The 17,807-nt window shown below is 35.9% G+C and overlaps 12 protein-coding genes across 12 annotated transcripts; 7 read left to right on the forward strand and 5 right to left on the reverse strand.

Annotated features, from left to right (window-relative positions):
• Positions 1-30: 30 nt before the first annotated feature.
• Positions 31-2,099, forward strand: BmR1_04g09465 (conserved Plasmodium protein, unknown function; the record flags this gene model as incomplete). The annotated part of the gene is made up of 9 exons (XM_012795018.1): positions 31-872; positions 893-973; positions 994-1,123; positions 1,144-1,242; positions 1,263-1,386; positions 1,408-1,490; positions 1,511-1,582; positions 1,603-1,778; positions 1,799-2,099. The coding sequence occupies 9 exons, from the start codon at positions 31-33 to the stop codon at positions 2,097-2,099; spliced, it is 1,908 nt and encodes a 635-aa protein (XP_012650472.1).
• Positions 2,206-4,328, reverse strand: BmR1_04g09475 (T-complex protein 1 subunit gamma; the record flags this gene model as incomplete). Its single annotated transcript, XM_012795019.2, has 5 exons — positions 2,206-2,692; positions 3,093-3,375; positions 3,396-4,074; positions 4,096-4,218; positions 4,239-4,328. The coding sequence occupies 5 exons, from the start codon at positions 4,326-4,328 to the stop codon at positions 2,206-2,208; spliced, it is 1,662 nt and encodes a 553-aa protein (XP_012650473.2).
• Positions 4,585-5,721, reverse strand: BmR1_04g09480 (hypothetical protein; the record flags this gene model as incomplete). Its single annotated transcript, XM_012795020.1, has 1 exon — positions 4,585-5,721. The coding sequence occupies one exon, from the start codon at positions 5,719-5,721 to the stop codon at positions 4,585-4,587; it is 1,137 nt and encodes a 378-aa protein (XP_012650474.1).
• Positions 5,722-5,917: 196 nt separating this feature from the next.
• Positions 5,918-7,238, forward strand: BmR1_04g09485 (WD-repeat protein, putative; the record flags this gene model as incomplete). Its single annotated transcript, XM_012795021.1, has 7 exons — positions 5,918-5,998; positions 6,019-6,147; positions 6,168-6,431; positions 6,452-6,520; positions 6,541-6,630; positions 6,652-7,113; positions 7,134-7,238. The coding sequence occupies 7 exons, from the start codon at positions 5,918-5,920 to the stop codon at positions 7,236-7,238; spliced, it is 1,200 nt and encodes a 399-aa protein (XP_012650475.1).
• BmR1_04g09490 (large subunit ribosomal protein L10Ae) lies at positions 7,436-8,510 on the reverse strand (the record flags this gene model as incomplete). The annotated part of the gene is made up of 2 exons (XM_021482790.1): positions 7,436-8,090; positions 8,506-8,510. 2 exons carry the CDS (start codon positions 8,508-8,510, stop codon positions 7,436-7,438), a joined length of 660 nt encoding a protein of 219 aa, XP_021337215.1.
• On the forward strand, positions 8,970-9,329 carry BmR1_04g09495 (hypothetical protein; the record flags this gene model as incomplete). Its single annotated transcript, XM_021482791.1, has 2 exons — positions 8,970-8,991; positions 9,013-9,329. 2 exons carry the CDS (start codon positions 8,970-8,972, stop codon positions 9,327-9,329), a joined length of 339 nt encoding a protein of 112 aa, XP_021337947.1.
• Positions 9,330-9,561: 232 nt separating this feature from the next.
• BmR1_04g09496 (hypothetical protein) lies at positions 9,562-10,557 on the forward strand (the record flags this gene model as incomplete). The annotated part of the gene is made up of 1 exon (XM_021482792.1): positions 9,562-10,557. The coding sequence occupies one exon, from the start codon at positions 9,562-9,564 to the stop codon at positions 10,555-10,557; it is 996 nt and encodes a 331-aa protein (XP_021337948.1).
• BmR1_04g09497 (Thioredoxin domain-containing protein 9 homolog) lies at positions 11,410-12,081 on the forward strand (the record flags this gene model as incomplete). The annotated part of the gene is made up of 4 exons (XM_021482793.1): positions 11,410-11,454; positions 11,478-11,630; positions 11,651-11,856; positions 11,880-12,081. The coding sequence occupies 4 exons, from the start codon at positions 11,410-11,412 to the stop codon at positions 12,079-12,081; spliced, it is 606 nt and encodes a 201-aa protein (XP_021337949.1).
• Positions 12,090-13,059, reverse strand: BmR1_04g09505 (conserved Plasmodium protein, unknown function; the record flags this gene model as incomplete). The annotated part of the gene is made up of 5 exons (XM_021482794.1): positions 12,090-12,377; positions 12,399-12,464; positions 12,485-12,586; positions 12,608-12,740; positions 12,761-13,059. The coding sequence occupies 5 exons, from the start codon at positions 13,057-13,059 to the stop codon at positions 12,090-12,092; spliced, it is 888 nt and encodes a 295-aa protein (XP_021337950.1).
• On the forward strand, positions 13,155-15,743 carry BmR1_04g09510 (PPR repeat family; the record flags this gene model as incomplete). Its single annotated transcript, XM_021482795.1, has 4 exons — positions 13,155-13,365; positions 13,456-15,091; positions 15,287-15,411; positions 15,433-15,743. The coding sequence occupies 4 exons, from the start codon at positions 13,155-13,157 to the stop codon at positions 15,741-15,743; spliced, it is 2,283 nt and encodes a 760-aa protein (XP_021337951.1).
• Positions 15,867-16,216, reverse strand: BmR1_04g09515 (conserved protein, unknown function; the record flags this gene model as incomplete). The annotated part of the gene is made up of 3 exons (XM_021482796.1): positions 15,867-15,898; positions 15,919-16,068; positions 16,090-16,216. The coding sequence occupies 3 exons, from the start codon at positions 16,214-16,216 to the stop codon at positions 15,867-15,869; spliced, it is 309 nt and encodes a 102-aa protein (XP_021337952.1).
• On the forward strand, positions 16,254-17,291 carry BmR1_04g09520 (hypothetical protein; the record flags this gene model as incomplete). Its single annotated transcript, XM_012795028.1, has 1 exon — positions 16,254-17,291. One exon carries the CDS (start codon positions 16,254-16,256, stop codon positions 17,289-17,291), a length of 1,038 nt encoding a protein of 345 aa, XP_012650482.1.
• Between the last annotated feature and the right edge of the window lie 516 nt (positions 17,292-17,807).

The following is a 17,807-nucleotide window of genomic DNA, read 5'->3' on the forward strand; positions in this document are numbered from 1 at the left end:
CACAATCACTAGTATAATGTAGCAACATAAATGCACAACTGTACACTCATCTTTATCGCAGTAACAATTTATAATTCTTCAGTGCCAAATGTCACAAGTTATTTGATTAGGCGATACGTCTACACATCTAACAATCCACTTTTGAATTTGTACATGATTGGATACAGTAATGAGGAGCTCGAACTAGGCGTCTCTAGACATATTGAGGGGCTTATTAGGAAGAGCAGGGATTTTAACCTTGATGGCAATATAGATCAGGGTCAAACTCAAAGTATTTATCCACCTCCAGGGACAGATTCTAAATATTCTAGTAATGAAGATGAAGATTCCATGACATCGGATGATGAAGAAACAACAAAGGTGCCAAAATGCCCTGATATAAAGCCTAAAGGAATCCCAGAAACATTTTTATCTTCAATTGTCCAATTACCTGACTATGACGACGAAGACTGGTGCCCTGATTTTTACATAGGCGATTTAAAATCGCCTGGGTCTGAGTTTATTGAAAAAAACAACGATTACATTTTGGAATGGGCTAATACGCGTAGAAGATCTAGAGGACTACCTCCAATAAAAGTTAAGTGGAAGAAATTGCCGGAAACTTCGTACTTGAATGATAAGGCACTTAACTTGCAAAACGTTACAGATGTAATAACATCTGAGACCAGACCAACAGAAGGTAATTACACCTGTGGAAATATTTGGAATGTACCAGAATTGCAGGAAGAATATGAATTAGTGAAGAATCATTTGTTAAAGAGGGCAAAAGATGATGAACATTATGCGAGTGGTGGGGAACAAACTTTTTACGATAAATTGCCAAGAGATGAGAATGGAATCGCAATTTTTAACCGCGTCCAAGATATAGAAAAGTAAGCTGTAATTAATCTAGATTGTCATTTGAAGAGGTTAAACATGAATTGATTGCCCGTGGCTATAGAACACATGGTTCACTTAATGAGATTAGGGAGAGGTAAATTCTAGCCAAGTTAGACTAGTCGATTCATTCAAAGATCCAAATAGAGAATGGAGAATTGAAAACATAGTGAAAAAGAAGCTTTGCAAGGACAATTTAGAATTGCCAGAAGATGTTAGAGATAAATTGAGACAAATAGAGGAGAAAGTACTTTTAAAATTACTTAGGAAAATTTTATAGAACGCAATGAGGGCACAGATGATTTAAATGAATTTACCAATACACTGGCAGCGTTTTCAGAAATATCCCAGTATTATGAGGATCCGGTATATAATAGTTCATCTAGGTTGGTTACCTAAATTTGGATTCTGGTATTGATATCCAGGGCCTAACTGAATCGGAGATTGAGGAACTAAAAAACTCGCCTAAGATTGAAGATCTACACTTCCACGAGAAAATTAATTCTCCAGGTAATATATGATTCATTTCAGAAGTTGATTTTGTGGATAGACTAGAAAAGACATTTAATCTCGAAGAGAACCGGCCACAAAGACCATTGCCAGAATATGATCAGGTAGTGAATTTTTAATTTAGGAGGCAAGTATATATGAAATGAAAAAAAAATTTTTGGAAATAGAAGATGGATTTCACGAGCATAATGTCAAAGTAATATCTGTGCTATTTAGATGATTGTAGATAGATTTGGGGTGTCTGAAGCATTTGTTGTGGATGCCTTGTGTAAATTGGGAGCCAACACACCAATTGACCCTAGCGAGCCCATAAAAAGATACATAGATTACAATGCAATATGGAATTTTTTAGAGTATTTAAACATTGTCGACCCAATTGATACTCAAGTATTGTAAGCTAATTGTAAAATAGTTATTCCATTCATACATTGGAAGATATAGCAGATGAATATGGTATCTCTGTGAACGACCTAGTGGAGGCATGCAAAAATATAAATGTTAAACTGCCATACGGGGCCTCGTCTCAACTGAATATGCAATGTAAATCCGCTATGTTGCACTATTTGTACAAGAAGGGGAAGATATTGGACAAAAAATTTCCAAACCCGTATCTAAAAAACCATCCAACGCTCATAACAGATTCCAATGAAATTTATCCTGTTGACGATTATGAGGTGGATGAAGAGATATTATCCCATCCATCCAATACATAATCATTAAGCTTGTCTACATACAACAAATCTAATTCTCGAGTAAAAATTAACTGCATAATTGGTAAATGGCTTTTTAACATCATCAGTTAGCAAAAACGATACATAGCTAGGAGTCGATGTGGGATTGGAAGTCTTCAACAGGCTTTTTTGGAACATTATCATCCCCACCTTGTTTCTTAATCCCACTGACAATATCATCTATTCGCAATAACATACAAGCCGCTTCAATTGCAGATTTGTAAATTTGCAGTTTCACAGCACAAGTATCCCATATATTTTCCTTCACGACATCACAAACCTTACCAATGTTGCCATCTAATCCCAAATTAGGGCTGGCCTTAGGGTCAGTGTGATGAGCCATTAATTCCGTTACAATTTTAATTGGACTCACCCCGCAGTTTTGTGCCAAAGTTCTAGGGATGACCAAAAATGCATCAGAGATGGCTTTGTATGCATATTTAGAAATGTCCGAAATTAATTCCGCCTTCTCCAATAGCCTAGCTGAAACTTGTGCTTCTGTAGCTCCGCCTCCAGGGCACAGAGCTGGATCTATTAGAATATTTCTAGCTACATTCATTGCATCATGCATATTCCTGAGTCAATTGTATCATATTGTAATAAAGAAATCGCATTAAATTAATTATCAAATAACAACTATATGCTAGTGAAGTTAACATTTGTTTATTGAATACCATTAGATAAATAATCTTCAATAATAGTATAAATACATTTATTTATAGCAAAATAAATCTATAATTAGTTCATGTAATTTATTTAATTTCCATTAGGTAATTAATAAAATTATTTATTGTACAATAGTTCAGTCATTAAGTCAAATAAATAATTGCTCTTTAGCAATCAACAAAATGTAAGCATATACATTATTGTTAAGACATTAATACATGATATAAATTGCCAAATGTATTTGTCAGATAATGTACTAATAAGTAATTTTCATATATTTGCTATTAATATATGCAAGTAGATACCCACCTCTCTATCTCATTCAGAATATCTTTGGACGAGCCACGTAACAAAATGGTGCATGCCTTGGGGTCTTTGCATTTGATGAAGAAGGAATAATAATCATCGCCAATTTTAGAGACTTGGAAAAGTCCACATTTGAGGCCAACATCCTTCTCCAGGGCCTCCTCGGTACGATTAACAATTGTAGCGCCACAAGCTTTTGCCAGCCTGTTGGCATCTGTTTTCCTAACTCGCCTAAGCACGCTAATGCCAGCCTTCAACAAATAATGTTGAGCCAAATCGCTAACGCCTATATCACTCACGATTTACCTTTTTCAGTGACAACCACATTACACCCTGTGGCAATGATGTCTTGGCACATTGTCTTTACTTCCAACTCTTCTTGTTCCAAGAGTTTGGCCCAATCCTCTTCCTTGGTTATCTCCACATTGGTCTGACTCTCCCCCTTCTTGTATTCCAACGTACAGTCTAGAATTAATATTTTGGGGTTCTCAATAGTCCTCTTCATTTGCCCATGAGTTACATCTTTATTGATCATTATCCCGTCCAATACTTTTGAATCCTCAAGATTTCCCCCGGGAATTTTTTCAATTTTAGCATATCTCTTTAGATCTATGGATTTCTTTCCATTAGGCAAAACACACTGTACGGTAAGTGCTGCCTTTAGAGACAAATCACAAATCAAATTCCCCCATCTACTGGAAAATTTGGTATCTAAACACGATACCACTGCATTTTCCAGACTTTTTTGACACTGTACATCAATTTTGGTGGAAATATTTCTCACAATCTCTTGTGCATCAGCTAGGGCCTTAATAAACCCGGAAATGATAATTGTTGGGTGTATTTCCTGTTTAATCAATGGTTCTGCACATGCTAACACTTGCCCAGCTATAATCACTGCACTTGTAGTACCATCGCCAACTTCCTCATCCTGAGATCTGCTCAGCTCAATCAAACTCTTGGCTGCAGGATTTGCCACATCGATCTAAATAAACAATTACATTACCTCGCGTAGTATAGCGTTGCCATCGTTGGTAATAACGATTCCGTCCATGGGATCGATCAACATCTTAAGCATAGCCCTGGGTCCCAATGTGGTTCGTACAATTTCACTAACAGCCTTGCTGGCCTAAGTAAACTAATTTGTACCTGTATTGTGGATAGTTGGACAGATCGACCAAATTCCCTTTTGGTGTTTGGTCTGAAAATCAACACTTGTTGCCCCTGCTCACTCATCATGCATAAAAATTTCACTAGTATCAATATTTTCAAAATTTTTCACTATTTCCAGAAATACAACTATTTACTGGGAACAGTATCTATCTGTATCAAATGTATACGAGCGAGATTAACAGTGGGGTATACGCACTCCCACCCAAACATACAACCAACATCTACAACCAATAATCAAATAAACAGCTAACTAACAAATAATTTAACAGTAGACTTCATTTAGCCGGCACATCACAGTCACAAGGTGGGCAAATATAACACATTATAGCGTTGTGACTAAGATTCCATTTTTACCACTCTCCCTAAACCACCTACCAAACTTGTGATTTGTGCCTACTACCGAAAATGCTACATTTCCTAATGTTTTAATGCCATTAACTACCCCGTCAATTACATTATCCTTTACTACCTCACTTATTTCCATGCTTGCGTCTTGCTCATCGACTGTACAGTAACTTATATTGTTTTGATCACCAATTCTAGCGCCAAACAGTAGTTTGTTGTTGTAGAAAGCGATAGCAGTGACCCAGTTTCCAATGCATAATCTTTTTATTGGTGCCTTTTTGCCCTTCTGAAACACATAAATGTTGCCTTGATCATCACCTGAAGCGAAATTTTTTCTTCCAATTGGTACACAACACTCACCCCCTCCGTTGTAAATGTGGTGGCTATTTGAATTAATGTTCCATAGTCTAGTGGTACGATCGCTGCCTGTTGTTAATAATTTATCTTGACCTAGCGAAATCATGTCATTAATACACCCTACGTGCCCCTTGGATTCGTTCAAATGGACACAAGTATTTCGCAGGTCCCACTGGAGAATTGTGCCATCAGAGCCGCAACTGTATATGTAATTGTCATAATCTAGTTTTTTGACGTCGCCATACAAATCGATATTATCAATTAACTCATGCGTTGGTGTTTCACAGTGGCAAATGCCAGTGACATATCCCTTGTGTGCTATGAAGCTATGCGATTTTCCTTGTCTAACGTCCCAAATGACGATTTTACCATCTGTACAACCAGAAAATACCACATTTTCAGCCAACAAGGCACTAGCTATATTGCTGCTAGGCAGATCAGATTTAAGGTAATCATTCCTAGTACCTTTAAGGCTACTTACAATTTTCAAGTTGTGTAGGTCCCATAATAGAACAGTACAATCCTTACCACCGGTAGCGCATTTGGGCCCAGAATTGGTCAATTTGGCATCTATGCAAGTGGCACAGTTCCGATGGCCCCGTCTAAAAGTGATGTCTTGGTTGTATTTGAAACTTTCTATGAGGTGTCGATCTTCATCCATTTCCAAGTCGGAGAGGGAATGATCTTCCATTTCAATACATTCCATTTTGTCAAAGTTACCAATCAACTCGCTATATGCGTGGTTCTTTGTACTCATCATGGCGGTGTTTGTAACTATTTAATTGCAACTGTGAATATGTTTTATATCTAAACTGCAATATGGGTATTTTAACTAATTGTGGTGTTAAATTGTCGTATATTTATTCAATTTGTCTCAGGGCGGGACTGAATAGTTAAGAATCTAACCAGAATTAGCCCTATACGAAGGCCGCATCAGTTTTGTGCAAGTGTGGATGGAATGTGCTGTGGCATATGGGTCAAATGGTTGTTTGAGCATTTCAATCCCCTCAGGAAATGTACAATTGACAATTAAGGTATTACAATTGTTATTTAGGGGGGTAGAAAGTGTTATGCCAATGGGTTCGTCCAAATAAATGGTGCCTATTACGCATCTTGCAGCGAAAAGGCTGTTTTAGATATAGTTAGTAATGGAGAAATTCGTACTATTGCACTTCCAGAGTTGGTAATTTTACCTTAATTTAGTGTCCAGTATTAAAATCCATCCCGAATTCGACTCTGGTGGCTGGATCTGATAGCGGAAAAATTTATTTTTGGAATACAATAGATGGCAGCCTAATTGGAACATTTAAACCGCATTCAAAACCCATAACTTGCATAGATTTTGACCAATCATTCAATACAGTTTTGACGGGATCAATGGATTCGTCATTGAAGCTATTTTGTCAACCCTTAGTAGATTGTAAAGAAGTTGCAATATTTTACGGGCATTTGGCGCCAATTATTAGTGTAAATCTCTCCTAATTTAGTGCGCTAATTTAATAAAGTACAAATATCAATTTGATATCGCATCAATTTCAGAAGATTCCACGCTGAAAGTAATCGATAACTAATTTAGCTATGGAAATTGCAGAGAAATATCAACAGGCAAGAAGCTGTATGCATATATACGATCAATTTAAATTCAAAACCCCATAGCATGTTGAAGGTATCTCTATTTTTGACTTAGGGATTGAACAATCATTTGTATGTATCACTCCAAAATTCTACTTTGTTGAAACTAGAATTGCAAATTGATGTTAATGGTGAAAATATTAGTAATATGCCAGAAAAATATTACAATTTTACACAATGTATGCAAATTTGCGAATCCTGTGAGGGATATCATTTAGTTTCCATTGGTGTTGATGGCATTAGAATTTGGGATACACATAGCATAACTTGCCTATCCCATTTTCACTTGGGCAGCGATTGCAATTCCATATTAATGGCTAGACAAATGAATGCTTTAGTAACTAAATGTCCTCTCAAGAGAGTGGAAACACATGAAAGTCATTTGACGCTACTGCAAATGGATAAGGAATCAACTAAAAAAGCTGCAATTAAGGCGCAAAATGCACTGAAAAAGTTACTACCACTACACTCATCACTGCAAAATTTAGATCTGAGTACCCACTTAAACCTATATAAGGTAAAAATACATTTAGCCAGGACTCTGAACAATTGTACAAGCTGATTAAATCGCAAGTAATCGAAACCTCGAAACAAATGGAATCCCTCGATGCATTTAACGACATATACAATGATATTAAATAATCTAACTATTAGTTGAGTTGTAAACGTATAATTATTGGTAGATAATGAGTAGCAGCTGAACTAATTTGTATAACACTAGTAACCCGATAACAAACTGACAAATTAATCCCTTTCTTTAATCGCCAATCATTTCAAAATGTATACCATGTAAATTGTTAAATGATAAATTAATTGGTGAAATGTCCCAAATAAGTTGCTCAGCCGTAAATCCTTTGAGGTTTACCCATGGTACTTTTAATAGTCAGCGATTTTACATTGTTCCAATGCTTTTTCAGTAAACTCACAAGGAAGTTGATAGATAAGGTGATGTTGGCAATTAATTGCTCCGGAGTCATATCAACGTTTCCCACGGCCACTCCCAAACATAGAACTTTCTTAAGTTGAAATTTGATACTAGCCTTGACTTCCCTAATCTTATCCTCCATTTTATCATTGTGAGTAATTAGTGATGGAAATTTACCAGACTTATTGAGTCCAGGACCGAGTAATCTTGGAATTTGAGGGATTCTAGATTGAGAGGCCAAAAAGGCATCGTACTTCTTGGCCAATTTTTTGACCAACGCATTGTTACGATTAAACTTCTTCATGCCCTCCAAATCAATACAGTCAATGCCCAAAGCTTTTGCCTCATCGCAGTGAATCTCATCGCCAAAAATACAGATTCTACTGGATTGTTTGGGAATATTTGGTAAAATAACGGTGCCAGAAAAACGCTTATCTCTTTGAGTATCATAATCCTTCAACCCAATTTGGAGCTCCACCGTCTCTAAAAAACCTCTCTTCTTTTCCTTTGCCCCATGGAGTACTGCGGCTACTGCCTCCTTCAATTGCTCCGAACTCAGTTTACTACGACTATGTAAGTCCAGTAACGATAATTAAATATGGTAAATGCAGTTCAATATACATTCAAAGCAAAATTACATTACAAAGACATGGTATAATACTGGTGCATGATGCTATATTATGAAAAACAACATTCTATATGTACACTCAAATTAACCACATAAATAACTGATGCATGTGCGAAATATATAAAAAATGGATTCTTTTAAGTTAAAATGCAAATTGATGGAGATTTTTTTAACAAATTAGATTATTTAATGCCAACATTAAATAAGCGCAAATAATAGACACAATTTACAGTGTAATAATGCGATCCTTAACAATAGAATCACGATAACCAGTGCAGATTACAAAAAACAATATCAATCATAAAATTGTAATGTGATAGTATGTTAAAATGTGTCAAATATGAAGTTAAACCTACCTCATTGGTTGGGCTGGTACGCTGTAAGCCTAGTGACCATGGGGTGAAACCATGGGGACTAAACGCACTAATACTACAAATTCTACAAAATTTAAATGGTACTATATACTGTTTTAGGAATCTAATACCAAAATATTAATTTAGAAGGTGTCTGTATAGAAAAGTTTGCGTTTCTGTATATTTTTTCCATTAAAATTAACGTTCAAATTTATACAACGTGTATCCATTAAGCATATAAAAATAATCAAGTGTTTATTGAAAAAGGGATGATGTAAATGGGTTGATCAAAAAGGTAGTACCCCCATTGCCCTCTCCCCACTGTCACTCGCCTACACAAAACTCACATAGATATACATCACAGCAGCAACTTATTGCTAACCCACAGACAAAAGCTGCAATTATACACAAAAAAATAATACTTTCACAATTGAAACTGTAATATCGTCAAAAATACACTAGGCAAGATGGGTGAGAAGCGCAGAGCAGGTAAAACACATGTTTATCTAGACGAAAGCGACGAGGAAGAGGTTTACGACAAGGAAAAGGAGGAAAATGTTTCTGATAAGGAAGAAGAGGAAGAGGAGGAAGAAGACAAAGACGAGGGGGCTTCTCCAGAAGTACATCCAAGTGGCAGACCCAAGAGAAGAAAAGTGGCTCCAGTTGCAGAGGAAAGTGATGAAGACGATGATGATGACGATGATGATGACGATGATGATGATTCGGAGGAAGATTCGGAGGAAGATTCCGATGATGATGACGATGATGATGACAGCGATGAGGAGGCCGAAGAGCCTGATGAAGAAGAGGAGGAAGATGATGACTAAACGCAACAGCACTGGGTCTTAGTTATATCTTACCTCACATATTAACATCAAATTATTTGCATTAATTATGTCATCAAACATCATAAAGAGTCACACTAGTCAAAAAATTAACTGGGTTAGCTGTACAAATTGTCAATCGCCTCCAAAAGTTTTGTGTAGAACTGCCCAGTGTTATGAATGCTTTAAAGCGCGCGTTTTGCGCATATTTAAACAGACTCTCAGAACCAAAATCATGTCTAAAGTTAGTTCCCTAACGGCACAAAGCTTGGGTCAATTAGATCAACCATCTAAGTCAGGAATTATGGATCCAAAATTTAGCAATTGCAATGACAGTACAGTCAAGGAAAGACTCAAGGTTGGTATTCTCAGTTCAGATCATAAGTATGGATTGGGTCGTGGCTTATACGCTGCAAAACTTCTACTTCACTTGCTGTTGATAAGGAATGCCCACAGGAAGAGATTGTACGATTACATAACACCGGGTATCATGGGTAATAATGATATTTTAGATGACTTGTTACTAACTGATGACATGGAGATTACTGGTATATACATAATAGGTGATCAAGAATATAATTATGCTACCGATAATGAAAATGAATTAATTGGTTGTAAAATACAAGTAAAAAGGCTGTATGTAAGGAATCCGCTGCTATTGGAACAAATAGACAATGAGTCATTGGAAGCTGGTTCTTATTGCAGAAACTTGGAGGCAATATATTTGATTAAAAACATTCCAGTTGATCTAGTTTTAGTGGCAAATTGCTTAGAAGATGTCGCATTAGGTTCATTGTGCCATTCAATGCTTGGATTAGGCGGGGGGAGTATAATACGCAATCAATATCTACAACCATTAATCTCAAATGACGTGACTTCTTGTGGCTATAGAAAAGTATTATTCATAGGAAGACCTTTTAGGGATTTGACGGCTAAAGAGATATATTTGTTGGCCCGACATGAAAATCTTGTTAGCAATGTGGCATACAATTCATCAATACGTTATTTATATCAAATGGAATTTCTGTTGGATATTGGTGAGAAACATCCAAATTCCCTAAAAAATATTGCTAAACTTACGGCGGGATCGAACATCAATTGCACTATGGTTAATGTATGCGCCATATGTAAATTTGTAAGTAATCGTGACAATGGAGATATATGTTCTGCATGCCTGGAGATATCCAATATTTCCGAAAAAGCCAAGAGTTACCTCCATTCATTAATTTGACTCGCCATTGTGCAGAACTTTACATTTAATTTGGATCTGTATGACTGACTTTCTGTCTAATTTTTGCAATTATATTTAATTCTTTATAAATACACGGGTTAAATCTAATTATTTCACGAATTTGAGGAATATATAACATTATAACGCGTGTTTTATTGAATAAAAATTCAATTATGTGATAAATTATACATTTATGTGGTTTATTACAAATCTAATTGCGAACATTGTCGTCGAAATTTTTCATTATATCAAAAAGGTGATGTATCTAATGATCGCTAATCTATATTGTAATATTTAGTTGAATCATCTAATAGTTTCCTCAAATTGAACCGAAAATTTTAAAAATATCTATGTAACAATTTTTAAGTAGCAAAAATCATCTGCCTTCCAAAAAATATTTACCAATATAGAGTTACAATGTATAAAACTGTAAATTCGCCAATGCGAACAAAATATCTAATTATATACTATAAGTTTAAATCTATGATAATTTTTATTTTCAAAACCTTCAATGTAATTTCTTCTATTACTGTTAGGGCCGTAACGTAATGCTGTAATGCTAGTACAAATACTAAGCCCCAAATTATGGCAACATGTCATTTAACTTTAATTTTTATTTCATACTACAAGTTTTTATCAAAGGTAATTTTCCATTGTATATCATGTGATCTTGCCCAGTGCATAACTTAGTGATTGTGCGTGTGGGTAACGTATACCTTACATGAGATTTTGAAAATAAATTTCCTTGTAAATTATAAATTGATATTCGCTCTTAAATATTTAAAATGACTAAAAGGTTGGGTACAGACAAAATGGATCAAAAGTTCCAGTACGTACAGTAGGACAGTTAGAATGAATAACTCAGCAATTTACGATGCAGCCACGAAAGTGGTTTCGGTAAATTATTAATTGTTATGTAGGAAGCAGTGATTAAAAATAAACTTAAGGAATTTGAGAAGGAAAGTGTGGATGTAATAAGGGAGGTTGAAAAGGATAAATGCGATAAACAGATTGAAATTGATGACGATGATATGATCTCTAGCTGGAGGGAGAGGCGTGCAAAGCAATTGAAGGTGACAAATTGTTAATTTAGAGAATAAAGGATGAAATGCGAGAATTTATGGAAAACGGCCATGGCCAACTAGATAGAGTGGGGACTGAGGCAGATATTATCAAACTATCCACCAAAACTGAGAGGATTATTTGTCACCTAACTCAGGATGAATTTCGGATGTGCCAAACAATCGAAAGTGCTCTAACAAAACTAGCCAAAAAACATATCGAAACTAAATTTGTAAGGTGAGCTTTACAAAATTATCCAGCATTGAAGCGACGAAAGCGCCGTTTTTTACAGAAAAACTTGCAATACGCATCCTTCCCACCATCATATGCATTTTAAACGGAAAGGTGGAGGAGATAATCATCGGGTTTGATAAAATAGGAGGGATGAAACTCGATTTTGACATGCTAGAAGAGTTGCTGACATCACATAAGATGATTGTATCACATTTAAATGACTGTTAATCACCTAGCTAATTGTTTAAAAAGTTTTTAATCTGCGTTAATTGTTGTTGCAACACATCTGAATCCCATTTTGAACCATCTGATTGTAACAATTGCGTCAATTGCACTTTGTCAATCTGTTTAGGATAGTTCTCGATGATTGACAATACCATTTCGCCAAAAACTTCCCTAAATTGTAATGATTCATCTTTAAATGGTAGTATTGATGCGATTATTCCATCCACATTCAGCATATTTAAATCGACAACCTTATTGTTTACGAGGTGATAAATCAGCATTGTCGCTTTTTCTTTAGTCTGATGAGAACGATTGCTTACCCTGTGAGCGTGATTAGTTTCAAAAATGCTATTAAGCAGATTATATCTTCCAAATTTAGCGAAATCCTAAATAAATTAAATATCACCTTCCCAGACGGGGGATAGGAACTGACTAATGCGGACATCGTGGATATGATTGGGGATATATCATAAAAACCATCAATTCTTGAAAATAATTTATCCAAAAGCTGAATAAATAAATTGCTTACGCCTCTACTAAAAGCCTCATTTGAAACAACTTCATTGTTTCCCAATGCCGAAGTTAATATTTTCAGTGTCAATTTTACAATTTCCACATTATCAGATTCGATTAACTTCATTAATGTATTCAGTATTTCATTTCTAAATATAAATTAACTTACTTTGCTATGTCTAGTGAGTGAGCTGGATGTTCATCTAAGTATGATTCTATGATATAAAGATTTTTCATTATATTCGCATCATCCAATTGAAACTCTCCATTTACAAAACTTACAGTGTCCTTAATAGCAGTTTCTAATTGTTTTTCAGCTTCTTTAGTGCTCTCTAAGGCTTTAGTAAGAAAATCTAAATCTTCTTTACTCATTTTCTTAAATTTAGTTGTATTGTCATTGTCATTAGTATCAGATATGGCATTCTTTAACGTCCAATTTAGTAACTCTTTCCATTGACGATCTCCCATATTTGTTATTTGTGAATTTGTACAGAAAATGGTATGTAAAAATTATTAAAGTCACAAATAAAGCATAATGAGTCAAGCAATAATATGTGGCTATTATGTTATGTAGTAGACCCTGGTGGACGCGCAAGATCACGCTCGCAAGGGCACGTAAGCAGATAGATTTTTTGAACAAAAATGCAGAAAGATCACCAGATAATGGTAAAATTAATAGGTGTGGATTAAGTTCCGGATTATTCCAAAGAAAAGCCATTTTCAGGCGCCCAGTCGTTAGGATTCCATCTTTGGCACGACAATCAATAAATAATAGTAAGTATTAAACTATTATTTGTATATATAATTTTAATCCTTTAATTTCTTAAGGGGTTTGCTTATATAGTGAATCTTTTACTAATATAGACACCAACAATACCAATTGCCAATCTATATTTGACGAGACCAACAAGGAATCGATAATATCAGCCTCAAAATCCAGAAAAGAATTGAACAAAGGATTGTTATCTGTTTCTGAAAGGGGAAATGCTGCCTTCTGGGAATGCAAGCCATTTGTTCGTCAAGCAGAATGGCTATTCAATCATAACGTCAAATCTGTCATAAAGAATGAAGTCAGCGTTATTTCTCAAACAAATAATAAGAATTTTGAATCTACTAGTGTATATTCTAAGTCTAGGACTCCAAACTCACAAACAGAAACCGAAGATATTATACACAGACAATCAGTAGATGATGGATGTACAACAAGTGGAGATAATCAACAGCAAAGCTTCCCAATTTTCATAAAAGAAGTGCTGTCTAAGATACCAAATGCGCCTTATACGTCTAATTTGGAAGATAATTTTTCAATTGCCGAACAAATAAGTTTATTAAAGTCACAGCACGCAAACTTATTGTCATCCGATATTTCCCCTGAAAGTCTAAAAACTGCCGAAATTTTATTAAGCTTCTACCCGGGAATTGAACGTAAAGAAAGGTTAAATGAGGTGCAACAGTTTAAATCTGAAACTTTTGAATCACTTATACAAAAGGGGGGTGAAATCGATAAGATTAATTTGCTTATTAAGCAAAGGGCACTAGACGGCAATCTGACTGATTGTCTAGAAATATTAAATAAAATGAAAATCTACGGATTAAATCCCAGTGTACAGACATATAACAACGTGTTACTAAGTACTTGTGCCCTTAAAAATCCCAAATCTGCGCGATTTATCTACCTAAAAATGGTGGCAGAATCACTTACTCCAGATATTAAAACATTCAGTATACTAATCAAAACGCACGTACTGGCCAGGGATTTAAACTCGGCCTTTGCTCTGCAAAGGAAGATGGAAAGAGATGGCATTGCTAGTGACGTGGTTGTTTTCTCTATCTTAATTGATGGGCTAGTAAATAATGGCCATGTTGATCGTGCCTGGGAGACATATAATTATGCGCGAACTTGGCGTCTAATAGAACCAGACCAAGTGCTATTTACTATAATGATCAAGGCATGTTACAAAAATGGAGAAGTAGAGAAAGCACTGAATTTATATGATGAAATGATAGCTATGGGCCTCCACCCTACTGACTTAACTTATACTACTTTAATTAAATCTATGGGTAAAAGGAAGGGATTTATGGATAAAGCTTTCCACTTCTACAACCTGATGAAATGCGAAGATATGCCAATTACCAAATCTGTTTACCAGCACTTACTTAAGTGCTGCGGGAGGAATGGAGTGTATTCTCGAGCAGAATTAACACTAAATGAATATAAGAATGCAGGTTTTCAGCCCGAAGAAGTTGACATATACCATTTAATTATGTCTATGAAAAAGGGTGCCAGGGTTAAGGGATTGAGCGGTGTAACTATAAGGAAGGTTTTTGATATGATCAAAACAGCTGCTGATGGAGGTGTTGCAATAACTTCAGTTACACTAAATGGTCTGATTGAATTATATCAAGCGGGAGGGTTTTACAAATACGCAATTGAAGTTTTGGAAATATTTCCACATTTTAACGCCACACCCAATCAGCACACATACGAGATACTCCTCAAGTAAGTTTATGTCACATTTTATTTCTTGAAAACAAATTATTTATATTTTTAATAAATATACAATTCATATCGAAAGCCAATGATTAACCCCATTATTTACAGTTTACTTTAAAATAATTGATTGTTAATATATTATTTTCAGTAGGCAAACTTTATAAAGTTAACTCAAATTTAAACATAATTTCCGTTATACAGATTTTTGGGTAGCGAACTTAAGGAACCTGGAATGTTTTTCAACCTTTGGAAATTGATGCGCAGCAAGGGAGTAACTCCATCGCATAAATTAATGTGTTTGGCACTTCAAGTGGCACTAATGTCCGGTAAAATACGATATCACTTAGGTTCGAGTAAAATGACTCTAGAAGTATTGCGTGAGATGTACAATTTAAGGATTTTCCCTACACCTAAGCTTGTAACGGAATTGTACAAACGGGGGAAACACATAGTGGAGATTCACCTTGCAGTTAAGGATTTGGAGGAGTTACAAAGAAATTTAGTGCAGCAAAGGTGTAAAAGGGAAACAGAATTGCTGCAATCTTATGTAGACGAGAGGCAACTTAACTCTTACGCTCAGGGCAAGAAGCTGAATCAGCCAACTATGTACCACCGGCTCAGATCCAAGACATTTAAGCGATTAAAGCAACATACATAAATCACACAACACACAATGGCAAAGGTTAGGCTAATTTTTAATTGTGCACAATATTAGTACGGACATAAATAGAAATTGGTTGATTAGAATCTCAATAAGTAGTTGCCACAATATACAACGAAACTAACCAGGTCCAACCTTAGGTATGTCAAAATCTAAATAAGTTCCAACTTACGTTCAGTCAACTTTGACAGTTTTTGGTTAAACTGTTCAACCTTTTCGCGATGGGTCATTCTAAGATGCGATTCCACCCTCTTGGAACTGCGTTTTATCTGGGCAATTTTGAACGACTTCTCGGATTGCGTCAAGTGAGGATCCGCTTTGACTACATATGTGACAAACTTACTTTTCTCAATTCGTTCCTTGAGCAGACCATCATTGATTGACACTGCAGATTTTCCAGTTGAGTTGCTGCTGTTAGAAGATTTGGAAGAATCCAACGAAGAGGAATGGTTGTCACTAAGATTTGACATTCCTTATTCTTCCGAAAAAAATTAATAAATCAATATGATGAATGCCATGGTCCCCACAACAAACATGGCTGCATTGATGGTGAAGCTAGTGAACACGACCAATGTACTGTTCGACCTCCTCAACCTACACCCATATGCAATGATGCTTCCAATGGACGAATCCACGGGAGGTAGAAATAAAATTAAAATATTAAACCGTATCTTCAGCAATCACAAACTCCGCATCCGAAATAAAACTCCCAATTGCACTTCTAAAGGGTGTGTAACAAGCGATAACGCATCCAATAAGCGCACAGCCAATGAATGTGTAACAGACGATTATGCAGTTGTAGATTGTTCGGGAGATGTATCTCTGGATCAGATGCTCAAGGAAGCCGATAACCCAGAGTGCAAGTTTTACCACGTAAAGTCGATAATAGATCGCCTGGACAAAAACATTACGGGGTGTTTAATTCTATTGGCCAAAAAGCACAAGTACAAGCAGGGCATTGTGCCCTTTGCTGGAGGAGTGATTGAAATCGTGGATGAGAATGAAAGGTCTATTCAAGCAATGTGGGCCAGTACAACACTTGATACTCAATTGGATGCATTATTAGACGCATTTTGCATACGACTATGCGCACATGCTTATCAAATGTCACTCCCGCACATAAAACGGGTAAAACATGGTTCTAGACTAGTGTCTGTATATCATTCTGTTGCCCAGACGTTTCCGAGTTGCGCTTACGAGTTTATTAAAAACTCTATGAAGATGTCAATGCATGTGGATCGGCCCAATTTCACTGGGCAACACAGTGATAATCCTACTGTGCAATGTAAATGCACTAAGGATGCTTCCCAAATGGAATTACAAATGACATTTTATGGAATTTCCGAGTCGCGGTTCACTACTATGTACCAAAGCACATATGAGAAGATAATAACTCGTCATATTATCCAGGCAAATAAACCAGTTTCGCCATTTTACCTGATGAACCAGCCAAAAGATCATGATGATAACAATAATGATAAATTTAGAAGAAAGATTGGCCGAAAACTCAGATCATCTCTTGATATGGAATTTGTAGAAAATTGATACAAGGAACGCATAAAAGCAATAACACATAATAGCTAATATTTTATGCAACACGTTATACGGATTATGTATTATAATCGCCAACCGACAAACTCGCGAACATATAAGTAAATTCGGTTATTCGTATGAAACGACACAACAAGCCGGAAAGAAAATGACCATAACATTACATACCGATGAATAATTATTCACACTGATATTTATTTGTCTATATATTTATAACGCTAATGCAATTGCTGATAGCAATTGCTATCTGTTTTTACTACACCCACACAGGTTTGCCCCGCCTATGCCGACATAGGACATAGGGTACACTGCGTCTAAGATACTCAATCCGCCCTAGTCCAATCTACATGTAAGGTATACCCTAGCTAACCCATAGCTAGGGTATACCTTACGACTATATTAAAGAACCTCTAGTTGGTCTTAATACTAGAGACATTCCACAAAGTCATAAATTGGAAGGTGTGATTATGCCATGCATTGAACAAATATGTTTTAAAAGGGCACAAATAT

The sequence above is a fragment of the Babesia microti genome, chromosome IV (assembly GCF_000691945.2).
Source record: "Babesia microti strain RI chromosome IV, complete genome".
Classification (NCBI taxonomy): domain Eukaryota; phylum Apicomplexa; class Aconoidasida; order Piroplasmida; family Babesiidae; genus Babesia; species Babesia microti.